The 24,009-nt window shown below is 38.0% G+C and overlaps 1 protein-coding gene across 1 annotated transcript; it reads right to left on the bottom strand.

Annotated features, from left to right (window-relative positions):
- Positions 1 to 200: 200 nt before the first annotated feature.
- On the bottom strand, positions 201 to 18,725 carry RSG7 (regulator of G-protein signaling 7). Its single transcript, XM_028184347.2, has 16 exons — positions 17,652 to 18,725; positions 16,834 to 16,975; positions 16,093 to 16,179; positions 15,383 to 15,543; positions 14,563 to 14,621; positions 13,487 to 13,629; positions 13,060 to 13,140; positions 12,567 to 12,680; positions 12,053 to 12,140; positions 11,243 to 11,387; positions 9,786 to 9,899; positions 8,800 to 8,928; positions 7,664 to 7,792; positions 7,105 to 7,168; positions 6,209 to 6,301; positions 201 to 5,364 (listed from the first exon to the last, which is right to left on the bottom strand). Exons 1-16 carry the CDS (start codon positions 17,714 to 17,716, stop codon positions 5,299 to 5,301), a joined length of 1,680 nt encoding a protein of 559 aa, XP_028040148.2. The 5' UTR covers positions 17,717 to 18,725; the 3' UTR covers positions 201 to 5,298.
- Positions 18,726 to 24,009: the final 5,284 nt, after the last annotated feature.

Below are 24,009 nucleotides of genomic sequence, written 5' to 3'. Positions count from 1 at the left end.
GCCATGAATACAAATATCTTATTGATCACAGAACAATTGAAACTTAATTTTTTTTATCGGTAAGAAAATTACAAATCTATATTTTATTTTCATTCTTTTTTTTTTGTACACGCTATCACAAAATTATGAATATGTATATATGTATATGTATTCTCTGAGTAAAAGTGAGAAAAATTATGAAGAAATAAAACAAAAACACGTTAAATAAAAATGAAACGGTTTATTTACGTAAATTACAAGAAAATAATAATCTTTGGTAAATAATAATTGAACAAAAGAAAAAACACACACGAAAATGTGTACTTAAAAACAAAAGGCAGTCATAATTTATTTGGTTCGAATTCGGGAAATACAAAAATGTCATCTGATAAAAAGAAAAAGGTAAAAATTCTAAAAAATAATAATAATAAAACAAAGAAAAAATGCCCTAAAACTTTTTTTAAAATTTATTATCTATAATTTATATATTATTAACATGCTTTTATTAGCTCGGTATGTATGTTTGTTTGTGTGTAACAAAATCTTTGACCGTCATTTCCATCGACTTCAGATTAACTCGAAAATTAGCACACGCATCAAGGACCGCTGACTATACAATATTTTTAGAACTTCGCTATGTGTGCTTAGTGCGAGTTTTTTAACGCTCTCGTTAGCGTAAGAGTTAACTCTTTGTACGGCGTTGGAACAGCGCCCCTAGCGGCAAACGTAGGCAAGCGTTCCAACTCTATACAAACTTTAGTTAACTTTACTAGCAAATAGTTTATACAACGCGTTGAATTTCTTCGCCAAATAAAGTGGTAAGCGAGATACACCTCTCGAGTGCAAAGGTTTAACGGAATTTTCGAGAAACATACTGTCGCTTGTTGAATTCAATACCGTAACTGATAAACGCGAAATTAAAACGGTAAGCCACAGTCTAGACCAGGGCTCTCAAACTGCGATACTTTAAGACAAATATATTTTTTGTATGGAGACTAGCGACATCTTGTAGCGGATGCCTCTAAACTTATATGTTGTTAAAGCATTTAATTATTGTACAACTAAACACAGAAAGTAAAAAATTAATAAATCTTTAATTAGTCTATTAATTAATAAGTCTTTACTTGTTAGAGAAAAATTGATTAATTTTATCAATTTGTGGTTTTCGAAAATTTACAAAATCCTTCATTAAAAATAAAATATAGCATAGATAATATGTTATTGCCATCTACAGGAGCAATGAGAAACTAATCGAAGCGTAGCCATCTAGTGGCCGACGCCACATTTTGTTGAGTTGCTTATCTATAACTAATTTGTGTATTATCTATTGTCTAGACGACCATTTATTTCAGAATATTGCGTAATTGGCAATATTAATGACTGTTTTAAGTTAATATTTAAGATTGCGCAATTATTGAACGAAAGTTTGAGCTAGTTTAATTTTTATTGCACCATATTTTTTCATTGCATCATGCAGTATTGCGCAACATTTTTCAGTCGGCGGTTCGCCTTGACAGCGTCTGAATACACATAACCATAGCACGAAAACATATCGACGCTTGAAAGGCAAACGTGACTAAGCGACAATGCGTGAACTTTACAGTAGACTAATTTAAAGTTGAAATAACTGAAAAAAAATCTATTTTAACGAATCTAGCTGTAGGATTGAAATCATTTTAATAGACCTAGAAATATATATTTTTTGCGCATCGAATATGGTTATTGCCTATCATATATGTAACAATCAGTTATTGTAGCTTAGTCACGTTTGCCTTTCAACCTCAATATGCAGTTCGTACTATTGTGTAGTATAATTGATCGTTTAGAATATAAGCGCCTTTCAAATAAATATTTCTTTCAATCAAATTTCAATATTATTGTAGGTATAGGGGTAGCCTAAAAAACTGGTTTCAATCACATTCTTGATATAAAATGTCAAATTGCCACAAAAACTATTAAGAAATACGGCACTCGACGCTAAATATTGCACTTCGATCTTTAGAAACAGAGAGAGAGATAACGCTATATGAAGCCGAGACTGTCTCTTACCAAAAGTCGATGTGCAACATTTAACGGCAGGTACTGTAAGTTTGTTGTTGCCTTCACTTAGGTCACGTTAAATATTATAAGCAGACATAGAAGTCAGTTGCTTCTCTCTGTGCTAGTATTAATCAAACAACAAATATATTTTTTCTCCGGAACAAAAAAAAACTCGCGGCCCGATGAATTCAACGCGGCTTACCTTAAACATACCTCAAACCGAAAGCCGTGAGGGAATCAGCTAATAAAAAAATTCAACAAACATTTTAACTTCATCAACGCTTCTAAAATTTATAAGCAACGAAGTTAGACGCTCACGGAGCATCAACAATTATGTACAATTAAAACTATACTCCAACTTCATTCACAATTCTAATAATAAATACATCTAGTGCTAGCTTCAACGTTTAACCACGGTACAGTCCGCGACGTTAATGTTCGCACATCGCAATCAGGCCCGGCGGTCGAACGAGCCATTTTGTGTGAAAACACGAAATGTAGCGTCACGATGAAAAAAGACGGATGCTTTTTACATTTTAAGCGTCAAATTTAGGGTAAGGGAAGATGACAAATTGCCTATACCTTATTACTGTGCGGCAATCAAGCCTTGAATATAGTACCGAAAGATTTTAATATCTTCCATCGCTAATTTGTTAATCACAGTACTTCAATAGAAAACCAAGTACAGTAAAAGCTTTTTATTGGCAGGTCATAGGTACCATAAATATGTCGTGAAAACGGAAACCGTGAATATGGAAAAACGCGTTTACAAAGGACATACGGTTGGATACCTACATATTGGAATCCTTTTTATCAATGTGTACATAGCGATGTACCAATTAGATTTGAGAATAAAGAAATCTTTAACCGGAAATACAGGAATTGGGATTTTTTTAATTCGCGAATAGTGAAAACGCGAATGGAGGAAGCGTTAATCAGGAGCTGTTAACTGTATGACGATGTGCACTGCTTATTGTCGCGAACTGTATATACTCTCTCAAAGTATAGTCTAGTCTCTTTAATGGACAATTATTTACATAACATCTAATGATACCCTAATTTTTGCAGACGAATAATATTTTTACAATCACTTTTACGATTTGATATCACGTTTTTTTTTGTTTATAATTTTTTACACTTTCCAAAAACCGTACCTAGTAGCGTTTGCTCCGTCGAAAGTTACATAAAAATATAGTTTGTCTGTAAAGTCGGTGTACGGACGACAGTATTACTTGATAACGTCATAAAGAAACATTGATGAAAAATTGTATACTTTTATGAATTTAATTGAATTATTATCACTGAATTATCAATATTTTATGTAATACAAAAGAGTTAACTGAAAATTATTATTTTTTCGATAAATTAACTCTTGGGCCTATCGTGCTTCTCTATCGCTTGTTCTGTGCTCTCGCTCGCACGCGCAGGCTCAGGCGGAACGTGACACTTTTTCGTGCGTGCAACCGGCGTTCATCGATTTACAAGACGTTATCTGTTATGCGTTATTTGTTAACAAGAAAAACTATCTGACTTCCAACGAAAGAAAATCAACAGTGTAGTTAATCGAAGCCAACTAGATATACATTATTGAGGGTAATTCAAAAACTACTGGTCTTATCTTGAAATAATTTCAATGGGACCACACGATAGGCACCATCTTTCAAATAAACAAAAAAAAACGGTACATCATCATCATCATCAATATAAATTCACCCAGAGAAACGTTCTCAGGTAGAGCATACATTTTAAAAAAATCAGCTGAATTGAGAACCTCTTTCTTTTTTAAGTCGGTTATAACGTCATATTAAACCGTAAAAGTACACCGTCGCGACAATGACCTAAGAAATACCAGAATACGACTATTATTTTATTTATATAAATATATTTGTTTATATATATGTTCAAATATTTAAAGACGACCAAAAAGCTTTTGGCGGCTTCCTTGAAGTCGAGCCGATCTTTGGTATATTCTTAAAACTAATTAAAATTAGACTCTATTCTCATTGACGTAACGTTTAGTTTCCAACGCTGGGTCGCGTCACTCGCCTATACCTGAAGCGCTCAACTACTCAGGATGTGTCAAAGAGCAGACTTCAAATTAGACACGACCTTCAGATATGAAGATACCGACACGAAGGCAAAAGAATTTCCAATATAACACGAGATCCATCTAACGTCAGCAGACGAAGTAGCTTCCCTTTAGACCAGTACTTAGGAGCAGGTCGAGGGTTTTTGAACAAATTAAAAAAAAATGTCAATAGCATCTGACCAGCTCCGATCGCAACGCGATTAAGCCCCCAAACTTTAATGACTTCGCGGCTGAAGGCGCCCAGACTGGGTGGTGGTTCATACCCGTGCGAGCTCAATACAGTCTTCCACCACCATAGCGATTAATACTAATACTCACTACGAAACACTCCCTCAACGAGGCCTCAATATACGACCGTATCATAAACGGAATGCAATACGAATTAGAGAGGGTAGTTCCCTGTTTGCACGAGGTCAACGACCCCGCGTATCAATTAATTTCTAAATGCAATGCAAATTTTTTTTTTGCGTGAATAAAATTATTAACAATATCAACATTGTTTCATGCGCAGTCTTTAATTATAATTTCAGGATTCCATTGCACTCTACATATAAATAACATAACGTTCATTGGATTTAAAACTAGCCCGGGTGGGTATTGGAACTTTTTCATGGAGACTCAACTTCGAGTCTAGATATGCTAGATCTATCTTAGCTTCTCTCTAAACTGGACCTAGACAGAAATCTGCTCCTAATCTACCTGCAGTTTTCCGTCTAGCAGTGAACATGGCTTAATGATACTAAAAATCGCAACCGGAGACATTTAAATATAGTCGCAGCCAAAATTTCGTTCGATTTGGATAACTGTTGTGATTCAAGTTCGCTAACTCGAACGACAGATGGCGCTGGAGTGCTTGCAACAAACTGGTGGGATTTATTTAGGATCACCCCATAGAAATTATTCGTCAGCAAAGCCGATTAAAATAAAGATCCCAAATTCATCATAGGATGCTTTTGGTAGAGCAATCATGGTCATGTGGAATCCTTATTTATTAAAGCCTTGAAAGCTTTTCTCCATAGTTCGCGTACTGAGGCTTAGCGCACGCAGTCGTTAAGTGAGGTTTTGGGTGAAGATATTCCCTTGATCAGTCCAACGCATGGGACTGGCTTCCCATGGGGATCCCAAATTACGTTACGACAAATTTGGGTTCCTTGCACGAACATAAAGACTTCTGTCAAACGTTTGATTCTTTATGTGGCCGTCGCCTCCTTCCGCGCCGTGAACGATACAATCGAACGAATCCCTTTGACTGAAGTCTGAAAAGAAAAGAAAATATATATAAACTAGCGACCCGCCCTCGCTTCGCTTCGGAAACTGTAATTTATTATTAATTTCTCCACTATTTAATGGATGTTATTATACATATAAAGCTTCCTCTTCAATCACTCTATCTATTAAAAAAAACCGCATCAAAATCCGTTGCGTAGTTTTAAAGATTTAAGCATACATGGGGATATAGGGACAGAGTAAGCGGCTTTGTTTTATACTATGTAGTGATATAACTAATATTAGAACTTCCATCCCCCTTAACAGCTAGGGGTGGGAAACTTTGACTAAATTATTAGCGGTCTCTGTAATCTGAATAGATTGGCTATAGCGTCCAATTTGAGAAAACCTCAGATAGCTTACTGACTTAACTCAACCAAACAAAGTTTTAAATTAGTATTTTTTATCAACAGGCAAAAACTAGAAATAGGAAAAAACTAGTGATAGGATTTGAAAGTATGAAGTTTCCCACACTTATAGAGAATATAGAGGAGTGCAAAATGCTAATATTTTTTTATTTCATTATGCATAATTGAATACAGGAAATCAAAGATCAACACATCGTAGTGTGTGAAATCAAAAAAACATTACACACACTACGATGTATTTGACAAACACACACGCATAATCTTTTGTTTATTATCAAACTTTTGTTATTGTTTAAAGTCTCTAATCAAATTGAGAATAGATTAATATTGTTTGTCTTTAATATTATTTTTCTATATCTGTGATTATAGAAATTAGAACCATAATAGCGTTCAAACTTATATTTTAAATTAATTATGGTCGAATTTCGACTACTGCGGGAGCACTAGTAAGAATGAAATTACATACCTTCTTCTTGGAGCCATTCATGTACTCCTTGTACATTTCCGATCGGATGTATCTCGAGTAGCTATCGGACTTCATTAGGTGATACACGTGAGCCTGCCGACAAAGGAACCCTGGTAATTTATTATCTTGATCCAATTGAAGCTATCTTTGATCACCAGATCAACTCCTCAAAAGGACACAATTAAACATATTATCTTGATACAATTGAAGCCTTCTTTAGCCATCAAACCAGCTGATCAAAAGGACACAATTAAACATGTCATCTTGATCCAATTGGAGCCATATTTGACCGTCATGCCAACTATACTTGCTTTAATAATTGCTTACAAAAATAATTTATTGTATATGATGCCGGTATGAGAGAACGTTGCGCCGACAAATGATACCAACTCTATCAAAAATCTTCCTTTTATTGTTCTTTTAAACTGATGACAGAAACATCAGAGCGAGCGTATAAAACCATATCCTTCGCGACTCTGAAGAATGCAGAATTTCATCTTATGGTCTTTTCCAACTTTTTTTATTTTTATTACATAGACGGGTGGACGAGCTCACAGCCCACTTGGTGTTAAGTGGTGACCGGAGCCCATAGACGTAAATGCGCCACCCACCTTGAGATATAAGTTCTAAGGTCTAAAGTATAGTTACAACGGCTGCCCCACCCTTCAAACCGAAACGCATTACTGCTTCACGGCTGAAATAGGCAGGGTGGTGGTACCTATCCGCGCGGACTCACAAAAGGTTCTACCACTCTAAATATTATCCGACTTTGGACTTAACTTCCTTCTCGCTGTTTGTTGATGTCCACGAGCCACGGCGGCCACTTACTTGCCGGCGGGCGGTGTGCTCGTCTGCCATCCACAAAGACAATAAACATGTTATTGTACGTCACGAACCTGCGCCTGATCGAAGCAGTACCGGTCAGCCGTGCCAGACTCGACCTGCGCGCGGGTCAGTTCCCTGGAACACGAACATTACGTGAAAATTATAAATAAATAAATAAATGATCGCATAGGAATTGTTAATCACGCGGACAGAGGACTATGAAATAAGGCATAAAATCCTTTAAAAAATAGACTTAATATTCTTTGTTTTTATTAATATTTGCCTAAAATGTAGTCTTGGCGAAATCTGTGATTAATATAGTAAGTTATTAATATAGTATAAAGTATAATAGTCTTTGATAGCCGACTTAACCTTATAGGTGTATGGCTCTAATAAAGAATAAAAAAAAAGCCGTTGACAATAGAATCATAACAGCGTACATACAAACTTATAATTTTAATTAATTATAGTCCAATTTCGACTACCGGGGGACCACTAGCTCTTTTTTTTCCCCTTGTAGGCAGACGAGCATACGGCCCACCTGATGGTGAGTGGTTACCGTCACCCATGGACTTCAGCAATGCCAGAGGCAGAGCCAAACCACTGCCTACCGCTAGTTCAAGTGCATACCTGCTGGCCGCGTCGATGTTGATGGGCGAGGGCGCGTCCGCCGCGAGGAACTCCTTCCAGATGTCGCGGGCGCGCGCCGCCACGCAGCGGATGGGCAGCGCCTTCAGGTCCTGCACCGCCAGCCAGAACCTGTCGGCGTCAACTGTATCGTGCGTCATGTTCTCAACTGTACCGAAAATGTTGTCAACTGTACCAAAAATGTTCTCAACTGTACCAAAAATGTTCTCAACTGTAACCAAATTCCTTTTTTTTTTCTACCCAAGTTGATGGTCTTGTGAGATCATTTTAGCGTAACCGTAAGTAAGTAAGGTTAGCTCACGGGGCTCAAACCTGACAAAATTACTAACACTGACCCTAGCAAGAGCAGTGCTTCGCAGAATCTACCACCGGATCAGACACGCGACCCACTGAGACGATCCGGCGAGAAACTCGGTGTCTGAGGGTTAATTTACTCGCCGAGCCCTTCGCCACAAGCGACGGGTTCGGCGAGGACGGTGACCGGTGCTTGGAGTACTTAAAGGCGACGATAATGGATCGGAAGGATCCGAAATGACGTGTTGTAATGTCGGAGACGGTCATTAGTTTGGTAGCAAAACGAAGAGCAGCACTATTCCCGAGAGATGACAACAAATGTAATGTCGTCAGAATTCGGCTAACTTCGTACTACGACAGAGCCTAGCCGATGAAGGAGACGCATAGACGCCATTTTACGCTCACCAACCAGCCTTCTTGAAGAGCGGTGCCTCCATCCTAAGAACTGTCATCTTATCAACAACATTTACTGGTGGTAGGACCTCTTGTGAGTCCGCACGGGTAGGTAGCTCCACCCTGCCTATTTCAGTCGTGAAGTAGTAATGCGCTTCGGTTTGAAGGGTGGGGCAGCCGTTGTAACTATACATGAGACCTTAGAACTTTATCTCGAGGTGGGTGGCGCATTTACGTTGTAGATGTCTATGGGCTCCAGTAACTACTTAACACCAGGTGGGCTGTGGGCTCGCCCACCCATCTAAGCAATAAAAAAAATTAAAAAAAACCTTGTTGAGACTTCGACCTCGTTCATGTCTCAAAGTGGGCGGCAGCTTACACGTGATGTCCGTGGACCACAAGTCTATGATACCAAAAAACTTGTCGCATACTTGAGATTCTCGCCGCTGAACTCTTTGGAGAGAAACTTCGCGAAGTGCTCCTTCCCGGCCGGATCCTGCAGCAGCTCGTGCAGCCCGAACGACCAGCGGCGGACCCGCCGCAACGGTAAGGGGTCCTTGCTGAAGCATCAGAAACATTGCCAACGTCTAACAACAGTAGGATATACAAGCCACCACTTAACACCAGGTGGGCTGTGGGCTCGCCCACCCATCTAAGCCATAAAAAAAAGCAATTATAAACCTTATTAACATTTTTTAAATTCACTTTTATTAGCTTCAGACGTATGTATGTATGTTTGTAACGAAATCTTTGAATATGATTTTGACCCCCTTCAAAACGTCGGAATAACTCGAAATTTAGTATAGGTACTTATTAAGGACACCGATGACAATTAAATATTTAAAAAAAAATTTGAAAAAATTATAATTTAAAAATTAAAAATAAATAATAGTTTAAAAAGACTAACAAAATATGCTTTTATAGAAAATCCAAGTAACAAATTGAAAATAAATTTTAATAAATTTGAATTAAAAATAGTGTAAGAAAAAAATATTTTACTGTAACAAAAAAGCGTGGTGTGCTTTTCAGGATATTATCAAAATAACCCTTCTACTCATATCTGTTCATAAAATATCAATAACGACTTATACCAAGCACCCCACACTATTTTTAATTCAAATTCATTAAAATTTATTTTCTATTTTTTAGTTGTATTTTCTATAGAAGCGTATTTTGTTAGTTTTTTCAACTATTATTTTATGGGATTTGTTGGCAGAAGAACATTCGCCCCACCTAATGGTGAGTGGTTACCGTCACCCATGAACGTCAGCAATGCCAAGAGCCAAGCCGCTGCCTACCGTTTAATACTCTCCACAAGCCTCGTTTGAAGAAGGACATGTCATAGCGCTCGGGAAACATTGTGGAGGGGAGCTCATTCCAATGGCCGGATGGTAATCGCTCCGTCTCTGTCACTCACGATTGCTTCTCCTGCTCCCACAGTTCGGTCGTGTAGTTGATCCAGGGGTTAGGCCACTCCGGGGGCGTCAGGAACGCGTCGTACTCCGCATACTGCTCGCAGTACGACACGAACCTGGAAAATGTATTAGTAGAAACGTTTTTATTTGTGTTTTTAGGGGGCGTGCCCACCGAGTGCTTTATTTACATTTTTTTTAAGAGATTTTATGATCTGTTAACTAAAACCTTTAAGTCATGTCTTATTTTAATTTATGTTCTTATTTTTATGAAAAATGATAATATGGAGTGAAATGAAATGAAATGAAGACGATTAATTTGTGACATCAATCAACTGGGATGAAATTAAATGAGATACGATGAGATGATATGGGATGAAATATAATCTCAGTAAAATGGTAGTCATTTACTGAGATTTTTTCGGCCAGCGGCTTTGTTTCATTTTCCCACATTTTTGCACTTTTACAGATAATAAACAGTTAATAAACTACTGTTATTGCACATTTAAACCTGAAGAAACACTAAATAGACAAAATAAAACAAATCACACAACTTCACTCCTCGCGTTCCGCCAAAAAGTCCCCTTTATTTACAATATCAGTTTGACCACAGACTTTAAACAACAACAAAAGTTTGACAATAAACAAAGAATATATAATATTAATTGAACTACAATTAAAATAATCAATCCAAAGTCAATTAAAAATGATTTATTTGCCGGAGACATGGTAGATAAATAATGGTATTTTAAAATTTTAACATTCCTCCAGCATGTTCTTACTTTAAATAAAAAGTATGCAAATCTATAAATTAATATGTCAAGATAAAACTTTGTACCCCTTTTTACGAAAAATGCGCGGACGCAGGAGTATGAAATTTCACACATTTATAGTTTATATAGAGAAGGAGTGCAGAATGTTATTTTTTTTTAATTATGCATAAAAAGTACACTAAATAAATTTAAAAAAAAACATTACACACACTACCATGTATTAGACACACACACGCATGCATACTATTTTTTTACTGTCAAACTTTTTTTATTGCTTATAGCCTGTGGTCAAATTGAGAATAGATTAAATATTTGGCTTAAAGGAATTTGTTTCCAAGCCTGTGAAATCTATTAAAAGAAGATTAAATATTGTTTGTCTTTATTAATATTTGTCTAACGTATAGTCTTGGCGAAATCTGTGATTATAGAAGTATAATAGTCTTTGAGAACATAATTATAATAGTGCACAAACTTATAATTTCAATTAATTATAGTCGAATTTCGACTACCGGGGGCTGGCTAGTTCAAATAAAAACGCGCAGTGGATTCCGTGCGATCGAGGTTGTTGACCCCAAAACATTCTGCGCGTTATACATTGTGGGCCCAGAACCGATATCTCATGCAGCTACCGTGTCGATGACCCCTACATGGATATTTTATATCGTCGCAGGCAACGCCACAGGACTCACGTTTCGGCGACTTTGCTGACCCTAATGTTGCGCCGTTCCATTCTCGCTCGCAGCATCCCTAGCTGCTTTCGTGCCGCCTCTATCTCCTGCTCGATGTTCACTGCGGGGTCAGTGGAACCCGACGGAATCTCCTTTGACGATTCCCCTTAAACAAACCGAAGGCGTTATTAATATATTATGTATATTGATTTTACCTTTTATCTCTACTTAGAACCAAGCACACAGGCTTGGTCATACTTAGACGTGGATTCAAGTGAGCAAAGATTACAAATCAGCTGTGACGTCTTTCGTCTATTTCACACTAGACCAGTGGCTCTCAACCGTAGTCTCGCAAGCCACAAATGCATCAAAGAATTTACAGATACGATAATTTTATTTAATACGACTTATAGGATCACATATGTAACGTGAAAATGATTTAAACGCACAACTGTTTCCTAGATATCAACTTAGAAATTACGTTTAGTAGAATATATGATGTATAATTTCATCATACCTTCACTTCGACAATTTTTTTTTTAATGTAGTTATTTTTAGTAAAATGTGTCGTGAAAAAGGTTGAGAGCCGCTGTGCAGGACGATATGTCCGCAGGGTAAGGTACCACCACTCTGCTTATTTCTGCCGTAAAGCAATCATGCGTATCAGTTTTAAGGGTGGAGCAGCCGTTGTACTGTGAAAACTAAGGCTTAGAACTCATGTCTTAAGCTGGTTGGCGGCATTGATGATTGATGTCTACGGGCTCCGGAGAGCACTTAACACCAGGTCGGCCGTGAGCTCGTCCACCCATCTAAGCAATAAAAAAAAAATACCATTCTCTTTGATGACGTTCTCCTGGTTGTTCCTCTGGATCTCATCTTCGCTTTCCTGGGCGTTCGTTATGGTCACGATTGGATTGTTCTGAAAAAGGAAATAATGGTCGTACAGAAACCTTTCCCCAATACGACAAAACGAAAGGCGATTCGAACGCAGCCCGCAATGTATCGCAAAGGCTGCGTTAGATCAATGACTTTACTTTACATGCTAAAATGATTCAGGTTTAAGTTTAGCCTATCAAATGTAGATCTTTATTGACAATACTAATATTTTTGGAGCAATTTGTAGAATATCTAGTATTGAACTATTGAGGCTTAATATATCTCTTTATTTGGACTAACCATATTTATAGCTTCTAAGTCATTTTATACCCGACAATTGAGCGCAATGTAAAAACATAAGACAAGAGTTCGCGTGTCAGAAATTACTAGTTCTGCGGCCTGTCTTCGGTCGGTTATACGAACTGGGCTAATAACTCAATTCTTTGAGCTTTTATTGAAGTTGACATACCTTCAAGTTGTTCTGCAGCACCAAGTCCTGACATTGTTTGAGACGTTTAGCTTTAAGCGCATTTATACGAGAAAGCTTCCTCGGATCTAACTCTGTAGTGTTCACGCAACCAGGCTGAAAGCACAGTGAGCTAAGCTTAAAATCTATTTATCTATTACATATTTGAGTTTTCTTTTTATACCGATGCGTTCACCTCTTGATTTTAAGCGTTAATAGAATTTTAACAATACTCTCAACAATATCAAAAGTTTTCACCAAGCCTTTATTAACTATATACTGTACTTGTCTATATATACAGTATATCTGAGTCTTCCAAAGTTATTTCCGGCGATTTCACGACGTCGGATTAGCTTGACAGGTTTACACACGCGTCAACAGCCGATCAACTCTGAATGATATTAGGTATGTTTATCGTTGAAGCAATTTAGACTTTAAGACAGAGTGCATTGACTTCATAAAGCTTTGAACGGAAGTTCCCAAGGATAGGGCTCACCATCGGTCGATGCACATCCCAGAAGGCCCTCTCCTGACTGTCTAGCACCTTCCTCTCCAACTTATCACGTTTCTTGTCAACCTTAAAAACAATAACAATACCCGTTCAAGATTCAAACTGGACTCGAGCGAAGCCCGTAAAGATTAATACCCATTTAAGGTAATTGTAACGTAAAATAAAATTAAATTAGTGATTATACTCGAATTTCGACTACTGCGGAACCACTAAAACCTTTTGTTCCTATTATTTAGATATACAATTAAGGTTCTTATACTACTGCACTTATGTCGTTGTAACTATACTTGAGACCTTGGAACCTATATCTCAAGGTGGGTGGCGGCATTTACGTCTATGGGCTCCAGTAACCACTTAACACCAGGTGGGCTGTGAGCTCGTCCACCAATCTAAGCAATCAAATTAAAAAAACCTTGCTCTGTGCCTCGGCTTGCATGAATATGAATTCCCATTTTCTCGAAAACATCTTCTGGAGTTTCGCTAATGATTCGGCCTCATAGTCCGCCAGCTCTAGCCGCGCCTTGTTCTGCATCGTCCGCTTGCAGAGGTACACCGCTGTAACAAAAATCAGCAGTCGTAATAAACACCCAGCAGTTGTCTGGGTGTTTATTATCTATATATATTGTGTATATATTTAAACGTATTGTCACTGTCTGTTACGCTGGTGAGAGCAACACCGTCTATCGTCGAATAGCAGAAACGAATATCAAAAGAACCACTGAACTCTAGAACGCTCGAGAGGTACAAAGACAGAGAGACATCTATTGTCAAATGGCGGAAACGCATATCGAAAAGACTCGACTTGTGAGAAATGTTCTCGATAAATCTAGGGATGTCGTATCGATTATAAAAGCGTTGCAAGGATATTACGAAGTCAGTTAGTAATCGGAACTACTCGAAGCGAAACAGCGAACGTATCACCTGAAGCTAAGCAGAAAAACTGAATTAACAATTTTGAAGTGTTCTGTGAGTGTTCTAAGTGTTAATACAGTTTTTATTTGTAATTCGGTAGAATTTTTATTTATCCCGAACCCCAGCGTGTAACAGTATATAAGCATGTAAGTCCATCTCTGGTATCCCATAACACATGGAATCCGTAATTGAGGCCAGTGGACAGTCCGTGATTTGTTCCCAGCTATTTATTATTTTCTAGCTGACCCGGCAGACTTCGTAGTGCCTCAATCGATAAATAAAACACGAAAACTTTTGTATAAAATAAACATAAAACAAACAAAAGGAATCCGTCCGCCGGGGGACACATCAAAGTAAAAACAAAATTGTTATTTTTATTTAATTCCGAGAATTTTCATATTTATCTACCTTTTAAACCTTCTCTGGACTTCCACAAATAATTCAAGACCAAAATTAGCCAAATCGGTCCAGCCGTTCTCGAGTTTTAGCGAGACACACGAACAGCAATTCATTTATATATATATAAATGAATCAAAAGCTCTCGTTGTCAGAAAGGATTCATTTGAACGAACTCACCGTAATCAGTATTCTCAGGCTCCCATTGGTTCGAAGGCCAGAAATACGGGGTCTGGAATCTTAAAAAATAAAATAAAATTATATACATACTTTTTTTATTACATTTGAGGGTAGACGTGTACACAGCTAATGGGATAGTTACTTAAACTTTGGTAACCTATGGGGCTGGTAGGTGACCTCACAGGTCTCTTCTGGGAGGATTTGTTAACGCTAGCCCCATAAGAATAATGCTTTGCAGAATCTAACACCGGATCGTAATCACGACCCACTGAATAGATTCGGCGAGAAACTCAGTGGGCTGTATCTGTGGCTTAGGTTGCACGGTTCACTAACGAGACAGTATAGAGTTCAACTTAAAAAGTTTATTTTGAAAACAGATGATTTTATTTTAACAAATCAGATGAGGTCAGTCAACAACCACAAACATCATTAAGATTTTAATAATAACTTATTATAGAGATGTGTATCTCAAGTGACCTCAAGGCGGAAGTCTCAATGTCTGTCCAACCCAATACAACTGGATGCATGAATGCCTTAAGACAGACCGGACTGCAATAGCTACCTGTGCAAGCAATGCATGCTGTGCACTGATGGTAGGGAGTCTTGTGAGCCAGCACAGATGGATATCACCACACCAGTCATTTCTACTGAGAAGTAACAATGCATTCCAGTTTGAAGGGTGGGTCAGCCATCTTCTATACAACGGAGACTTAGCACTCATGTCTCAAGATAAGAGGTGGCATTTACGTTCTTGAGTGGAGTGTGAGCTCGTTCCCGTCTAGGCAATAAAAACCCTACCAGTGTCTAAGAAAGTACTCACCTATAATATGTGTTATCGTTTTTAACAGTCAAACAATGATCGTCTATGGGAAATAAATAGCCGTGGGCAGCCAGGAGATGGGCAAGGTGCAGTGGTTCCCAGGGCTCGTCAAGTTGCAGATGCCTTGCCAGCCACGACACCAGCTCTGCGCCGGTGAACACCTTGAAAGAAAACCGTCAGATCTATGCATGTTCACATTTGATATTACCTTATGTATTTTATTATCATGATTATGACTTTTATTATATTTGTGATGTCTAGCATTAGACCTGAAGATATTTGACAGACGCCTGAATCGTGCTAACGAAATTAATTCAAGATAAGCGTATTATACTATTTACTGGTGGTAGGACCTCTTGTGAGTCCGCACGGGTAAGTACCCCACCACCCTGCCTATTTCAACCGTGACAGCAATAATGTGTTTCGGTTTGAAGGGTGGGGCTGCTGTTGTCACTATACTGAGACCTTAGAACTCACATCTCAAGGTGGTAGATGTATATGGCTCCGGTAACCACTTACCAAACAGGTGGGCTGTGAGCTCGTCCACCCATCTAAACAATAAAAAAAAACAAAAAAATACACAAGTTTCAAACATTAACATTTGGACAGTCAATCTAATGTACAATTTCACCTCCTCAGTGGAACATCTTCCCTTTGTTGTTTCCTAGAAGTCGTTATTATAGCTATCCGAGTATCAATTTGTAACTTACCGACGGAACTTTCGTCATAAAGCTTTTCACAGTTCGAACAGGTACTCCCGTGTTCTCGTCTTGCATTTTCTCAATCAAAGCTTCCATCTGTAGTGACATAAAAGAATTATTTATTTTAGATACATACTTAACATTAGGTAATGTGAGAAAGCGCATCATAAAAAGACTTGCAGCTGTGTGAAAAAGAATATGCCAGGAAGGGTGTCAGTGCAGAGATGATAGGTCTAAATGAAAATGAGGATTTCATGCCAACCTCGTATATAAGGATGACTTATTTAACATCAGTGGCTTTGTTATGCATGTTTATGATATGCAGGTACTTTAGAGCAGATGTGATTATTAGAACTTATATGATGGGTTTGATGATATGTGATGTGATTAATACCAATGCGTTTATTTAAAGGTGTACAATAGAGAATGGTCATGTTTCAATTCAAATAAAATGAAATCAAAATAATTTTATTCAACATAAATGAAAGTAGATATTGTTGAACGTCAAAAGAACTACCACCAATTTACAAAAACTAGTCTCCGTCCTGAGAAGAATTGGCAAGAAACTCAGCGGGCATGTGTTTTTTTTTTTAAATATTAGTTTTTTTTTATATTAGTTTTTTTTTATATTAGTTTTTTTTTATATTAGTTTTTTTTTATATTAGTTTTTTTTTATATTAGTTTTTTTTTATATTAGTTTTTTTCTCTATAAATAAGCAAAGCTTTTACGTATTTTCGGGTACTAATCACCTTTTTGTAAATCAAATAGTTTGGTGATTCCTCGGGTGAAGGTATTGCAGCCATAAGGGCCTGGACGCTCGGTGGCAGGTTAGTAATGGCATTATCTCGCTTCTCCTTGTCTTTCTCTTCTTTAACACACTTTGAGTTATTCCTGTAACAAGAACCGTTTATATTATAACTAAACAGAACTAACTACAAATGTGTTATCATAATAAACAAACAAATCAATATTACAAAATCAATAATGACCGACATACTTTAAGCTTAGCTTTTACGAGGAAGACGAAGGTACTATGCATCAAATATGGTAGTGCAATAACAAAAATTTATATTCGGTGATTAGCCAAAGAAATACTTTCTTTGGTTACATAGTCATCACATAAAAACTGAGTAATTTCACTAGTCTTAGAGGTGTATTTGAAAATTTCATTTCATGTTTATCATTTACTAGCGACCCGCCCTCGCTTCGCTTCGGAAACATTAAAACACACATGAAACCAAAAAAAAAAATAAAAAAAAATAAAAAAAGTAGCCTATGTTCATCAGGGACAATGTCGGCTTCTAATGGAAAAAGAATTTTTCAAATCGGTCCAGTAGTTTCGGGAGCCTATTCGAAACAAACAAACAAACAAAACAAATCTTTCCTCTTTATAATATTATTAGTATAGATATTTGAATGGCTAATTACATGTATAACATCGTTTTAGCTGTGTTTAATAATTATCACAAGCTATTATTTTTTAATCAACGAAGAAACAGAATATCGGCTGCTATAAAAATTGTTTTATAAATTGAAAATGTTGCTTTAAATTTAGGATTTTACAAACCTTGATGGACCTTGCTGACAGGGCTTCGGCGCCTTTTCCGTAGTATTCATCGTAACCATTTTCATTCATTAACGACGAAAAACAGTAAAAACAATTAGAACTTTTTAGTATGCCTTTTTTTTGTTTCCAATGAACATTACATACTTTCGGAAGTTATTTTCAGCACTTCATTCGTTTCTCGATCTACTATACTATTCTGAGGTGCAATGTATTTGTCTGGTGGCTTTATGTTATTAAAACTTTAAGCAGAGAAATTTAAAAATTACAACAGAGCACAGAAAGATATTATGCTTAGTGCATTTTTACGTATGAATATTATATGATAAAAATTATGATTTACTGCAACAATATTTGTTTTTACGTTTGATAACAAAGTCTATTATGTATCTTTAGTCGTAACACCAACGTTTTCACACAATTTCTACGAATATTTCCATTATGTTAACCACAGCCACTGGGTCAAGTTATTTTTCCACTTCACGAGATTCTACAGCGAGTATTGAATGCGAAACACTTCAGAACTTTAGCCAATAGTAAGTGAAATTAAAATTTAATCAATATTAACTACTACAGCACGATTTTATTATTAAATTTTAATTTATTAAATAAATATGTACACAATCTAAATCTCTCTCTCGCCATTTGTCATTTTTTTATTTAGAAAGAGAGAAAATTTTAGTCGCCTTTTTTAGAAAGAGATAAAACATAGGTCTCGATTTAAGTGTGCAAAACTAAAACGTTAGGACGTCATTGATATTATAGAAAACACACGACCAATATAATTTGGTTACATAGCATACCTACATAGCGCATGTGTTGACCGCAGTTATTGAACAGTTGCTATTTTTAGCCTGACAGGAAACTTGACTTGCATTTCCCGTAGTATTATAACTGTATTCATAATTACATTGAACGAAAACCATTCAAGACTAATTGAGCTGCTAATTATTTCCTATGAGTTTGTTGAGATGTTTTCTAATTGTTTAATTCCGCGTTGTTTTGTTTTAAAACGTACCGATAGATGGCAGTACACGTGACAAGTTTTAATTATATCGAATTTAATTTCAAAAAATATACATGGATACTTGTTAATACTTATTCAAATAGTAAAGAAAGAATTGTTTCTACTAAACTAAACTAAACTTTATTTGATAGATATTAATATTGAGCGTTGAAAACAAATCTTCATTTTAATAGAATAATAGTCTTAAAAGCATTGTTGTTAAGTATCAAATTGTATTGCATTCAATTGCCACGCTCTATCTAGTGTCCAATTTAGTACTATTTACGCCATGCTGCGCTAGTGTACCAAATTTTAACAAAGATGGCAATAATTTAATAAACACAATCATTGTTACTAAACTATGATAATGTTACACGTTTAGGGCTCGATATCCCATTTATTATTTTCAACATTTGGTTAGACACAGGTCGGGAAGGTATTTTTTTTTTTGCTTATGATTGAAGGATTACTAGTGGCCCGGAGGCCTTTCCAGTTTCACCAGGACAGGTGGGCGAGCAAAGGCTCAGCTAGAAGGGGTGGGATTTGCTAACAGTTACCCGAGCGCCTCCGAAGGAGACCTAACAGCTCAAGAGCAGCTGCTTCGCGAATGAATCTACTACCGAATCGGAATCGCGACCCGCTGAGAAGATCCGACGAGAAACTCAGCGAGCTGATTCATGGGTTAGGTTTCACGGCGAACTCTTTGTCGAGTTCGACGAGTACGGCTACCGGGGTCCCTAAGCCTGCTCCTAGTGTTAGAGCTGAAGGCGTTTAATGCAAAGGTTATTGGATCTGATGGATCCGTAAGGACGTGTCTAGGGCAAGGTATTACCTGGAGACATTTAATGTATGTAATGCTATAGTCGGAACTACCGCTTTGACCACTTCGTCCATAGAAAGATATTGATCGAAGGCCAAGATAGATTTAATTTAATTTTAAACTCTTAGTGGCTTAATCTGTAGTAGACATGAATTTGAACGTTTACCCACCGTTATTATAACTACTTTTACGGTCCAATCTCGTTTTTTTTGTATTGTCATTATATTCGAAATCGTTGTGGCCTAAGTGATAAGACGTCCGGTGCATTCGTGTTGAGCGATGCACCGGTGTTCGAATCTCAGGCGGGTACCAATTTTTCTAATGAAATACGTACTCAACAAATGTTCACGATTGACTTCCGCGGTGAAGGAATAACATCGTGTAATAAAAATCAAACCCGCAAAATTATAATTTTCGTAATTACTGGTGGTAGGACCTCTTGTGAGTCCGCGCGGGTAGGTACCACCACCCTACCTATTTCTGCCGTGAGGCAGTTATGCGTTTCGGCTTGAAGGGCGGGGCAGCCGTTGTAACTATACTGAAACCTTAGAACTTAAATCTCAAGGTGGGTGGCGCATTTACGTTGTAGATGTCTATGGGCTTCAGTAACCACTTAACACCAATTGGGCTGTGAACTCGTCCACCGAACTAAGCAATAACAAAAAAAAAAATTCGAATAGCTACTTTACTTTAAGTCCGTGACAACGAAAACTGTTATATAAAAATAATAAAAAATGCGATATTAAACATTAAAAGTGTTTTTAAACGTGTCTATTACGCCCGAAAACTGAAAAAAATATTAATTATGACACGTATGATACACCCCTAATATTCGCCCTAATAGGTACATATTATCCTAACTAAAGAATAAAAAGCTTTCTAATATATAATAAGCTTTAATTCGGCCTATTAATTTGACCTGTTTTTTTTATTAAAACTATACGATGAACAAAGGAGCGTGTCAGGCCGAAATAGGCAAGAAACGCCTTAAACAAAACATAAATAGGTACACAGCAACAATATAACGCAAATGTCACTAAAACTTAATACACATAACAGGAATATTTATTCCGTAATATGGTATGTACCGGTTTTCGTCGGAATTTCAAGGTTAACAATAAAAGTGAACGTTGCGATGGCGGGAATTGGATGACGTTTCACTTCGCAGCGAACCACAGTTCACTTATATATTTGGGTGTACCAACAAAACATTTAGATTACTTAACGAAGAATAAAAGGCTATTTGATTTAAGTGACATTTTGCATAATACCCGACATTTATCTAAGTAATTAAAGGTGCTTTTTATTCGGTATTAGTATCAACAGTTCGATGTTTTTAATTGAACTTCAATTAAGTTTACTAGTAAGATAATATTTTTTTTAAAATAATGCATACAAATTTCATTAAATCAATAAAGAAAACGTTACACACACTACCATGCATTTGACACACACACGCATGCATACTATTTATTTATGTCTAACTTTTGTTCTTGACGTCTGTGGTCAAATTGAGAATAGATTATAAATTTTTTTGTCTTTATTAATATTTTTCTATAGTGTAATCTTAGCGAAATCTGTGATTATAGAAATATTATAATAGTCTTTGAAAATAGAATCATAATAGTGTACAAACTTATAATTTCAATTAATTATAGTCTAATTTCGACAACCGGGTGACCGGGTGTACATTTAAAATCACGAATAAAATTAATAGTATTTTGTTTTTTTTATTATTCTCAAAATAACTTAAAATATGATATTCCAATTTTGAAACATAAATCGAATTTTGACGTGTGACATTCTTGTTCTTTACCGCCAAATTTTGTTTTGATTTTTTTTTGTTTCTTGAAGCACACGTTGTTTCGCTTGGAGCGTCAACAGATGGCGTATTAGAGAATTTAGAAAATAATTAAAAAAGGAAGTATCGACTGGATTTATGAGCTAACAGAAGATGACCGTGATACTCCGCTCTGAGGAGAAAGAGAATGAAATTCAATGGGACTGAATATACAACACCACTCTCATTAATTTGTTTATAGGTTTCGACAGCCAGATAGTGACAATTGCCAATCTTCTAAAGTACAATGATTTGAAGATCCCATTAAAACTGTATATCAATAAAGAGGATTCGTTCCAAATTTCTTTACTAAAAAAACATATGAGTAATGATTCGTGATTCACAGCTGTGTTTCAAGATTCATAATTCGTATGGTAGGTACCAAAAATGTCTTATATATTAAACAAAATCAACGAAATGAAAACAAAACTGATCGATCGTCATTTGTTCTCGATCGCAAAACCGAACAAAAGTGCGACATTAAATTCCTAAGGTCATTTACTTTCAATTGGCGAGGTCGTCCACCTTTCACAGGTAGCAAATCACAGCAGGAAGATATTAAGACGGAAAAACAATTATTTAAAAAATTGTGTATTGCCCTATACCACACTACTACAGACACAGTCCTCTGCAGCTCTGTACTGATCCCGAACTCTTCTCGTGCAAAAACAGACACAGATCCGAACTACATCTAGCCAAGGGTCCTATACCACACTACTACAGACACAGTCCTCTGCAGCTCTGTACTGATCCCGAGCTCTTCTCGCGCACAAACAAACACAGATCCGACCTACATCTAGCCGAGGGCCCTATACCACACTACTACAGACACAGTCCTCTGCAGCTCTGTACTGATCCCGAGCTCTTCTCGCGCACAAACAAACACAGATCCGACCTACATCTAGCCGAGGACCCTATACCACACTACTACAGACACAGTCCTCTGCAGCTCTGTACTGATCCCGAGCTCTTCTCGCGCACAAACAAACACAGATCCGACCTACATCTAGCCGAGGGCCCTATACCACACTACTACAGACACAGTCCTCTGCAGCTCTGTACTGATCCCGAGCTCTTCTCGCGCACAAACAAACACAGATCCGACCTACATCTAGCCGAGGGCCCTATACCACACTACTACAGACACAGTCCTCTGCAGCTCTGTACTGATCCCGAGCTCTTCTCGCGCACAAACAAACACAGATCCGACCTACATCTAGCCGAGGGCCCTATACCACACTACTACAGACACAGTCCTCTGCAGCTCTGTACTGATCCCGAGCTCTTCTCGCGCACAAACAAACACAGATCCGACCTACATCTAGCCGAGGACCCTATACCACACTACTACAGACACAGTCCTCTGCAGCTCTGTACTGATCCCGAGCTCTTCTCGCGCACAAACAAACACAGATCCGACCTACATCTAGCCGAGGGCCCTATACCACACTACTACAGACACAGTCCTCTGCAGCTCTGTACTGATCCCGAGCTCTTCTCGCGCACAAACAAACACAGATCCGACCTACATCTAGCCGAGGGCCCTATACCACACTACTACAGACACAGTCCTCTGCAGCTCTGTACTGATCCCGAGCTCTTCTCGCGCACAAACAAACACAGATCCGACCTACATCTAGCCGAGGGCCCTATACCACACTACTACAGACACAGTCCTCTGCAGCTCTGTACTGATCCCGAGCTCTTCTCGCGCACAAACAAACACAGATCCGACCTACATCTAGCCGAGGGCCCTATACCACACTACTACAGACACAGTCCTCTGCAGCTCTGTACTGATCCCGAGCTCTTCTCGCGCACAAACAAACACAGATCCGACCTACATCTAGCCGAGGGCCCTATACCACACTACTACAGACACAGTCCTCTGCAGCTCTGTACTGATCCCGAGCTCTTCTCGCGCACAAACAAACACAGATCCGACCTACATCTAGCCGAGGGCCCTATACCACACTACTACAGACACAGTCCTCTGCAGCTCTGTACTGATGCCGAGCTCTTCTCGCGCACAAACAAACACAGATCCGACCTACATCTAGCCGAGGGCCCTATACCACACTACTACAGACACAGTCCTCTGCAGCTCTGTACTGATCCCGAACTCTTCTCGTGCAAAAACAGACACAGATCCGAACTACATCTAGCCAAGGGTCCTATACCACGCTACTATAGACACAGTCCTCTGCAGCTCTATACAGTGATCCCGAGCTCTTCTCGTACACAAACAAACACAGATCCGACCAACATCCAGCCGAGTGTCCTATACCATACTACTATAGACACAGTCCTCTGCAGCTCTGTACTGATCCCGAGCTCTTCCCGCGCACAAACAAACACAGATCCGACCAACATCCAGCCGAGTGTCCTATACCACACTACTATAGACACAGTCCTCTGCAGCTCTGTACTGATCCCGAGCTCTTCCCGCGCACAAACAAACACAGATCCGACCTACATCCAGCCGAGTGTCCTATACCACACTACTATAGACACAGTCCTCTGCAGCTCTGTACTGATCCCGAGCTCTTCCCGCGCACAAACAAACACAGATCCGACCAACATCCAGCCGAGTGTCCTATAGCACACTACTATAAATACAGTCCTCTGCAGCTCTGTACTCCCGAGCTCTTCTCGTGCACAAACAGACACAGATCCGAACTACATCTAGCCGAGG

The sequence above is a fragment of the Bombyx mandarina genome, chromosome 11 (genome assembly GCF_030267445.1).
Source record: "Bombyx mandarina strain Sakado chromosome 11, ASM3026744v2".
NCBI lineage: Eukaryota > Metazoa > Arthropoda > Insecta > Lepidoptera > Bombycidae > Bombyx > Bombyx mandarina.
Note: the sequence above shows the minus strand (reverse complement) of the source record. Positions and strands in the feature narration are given on the sequence as shown.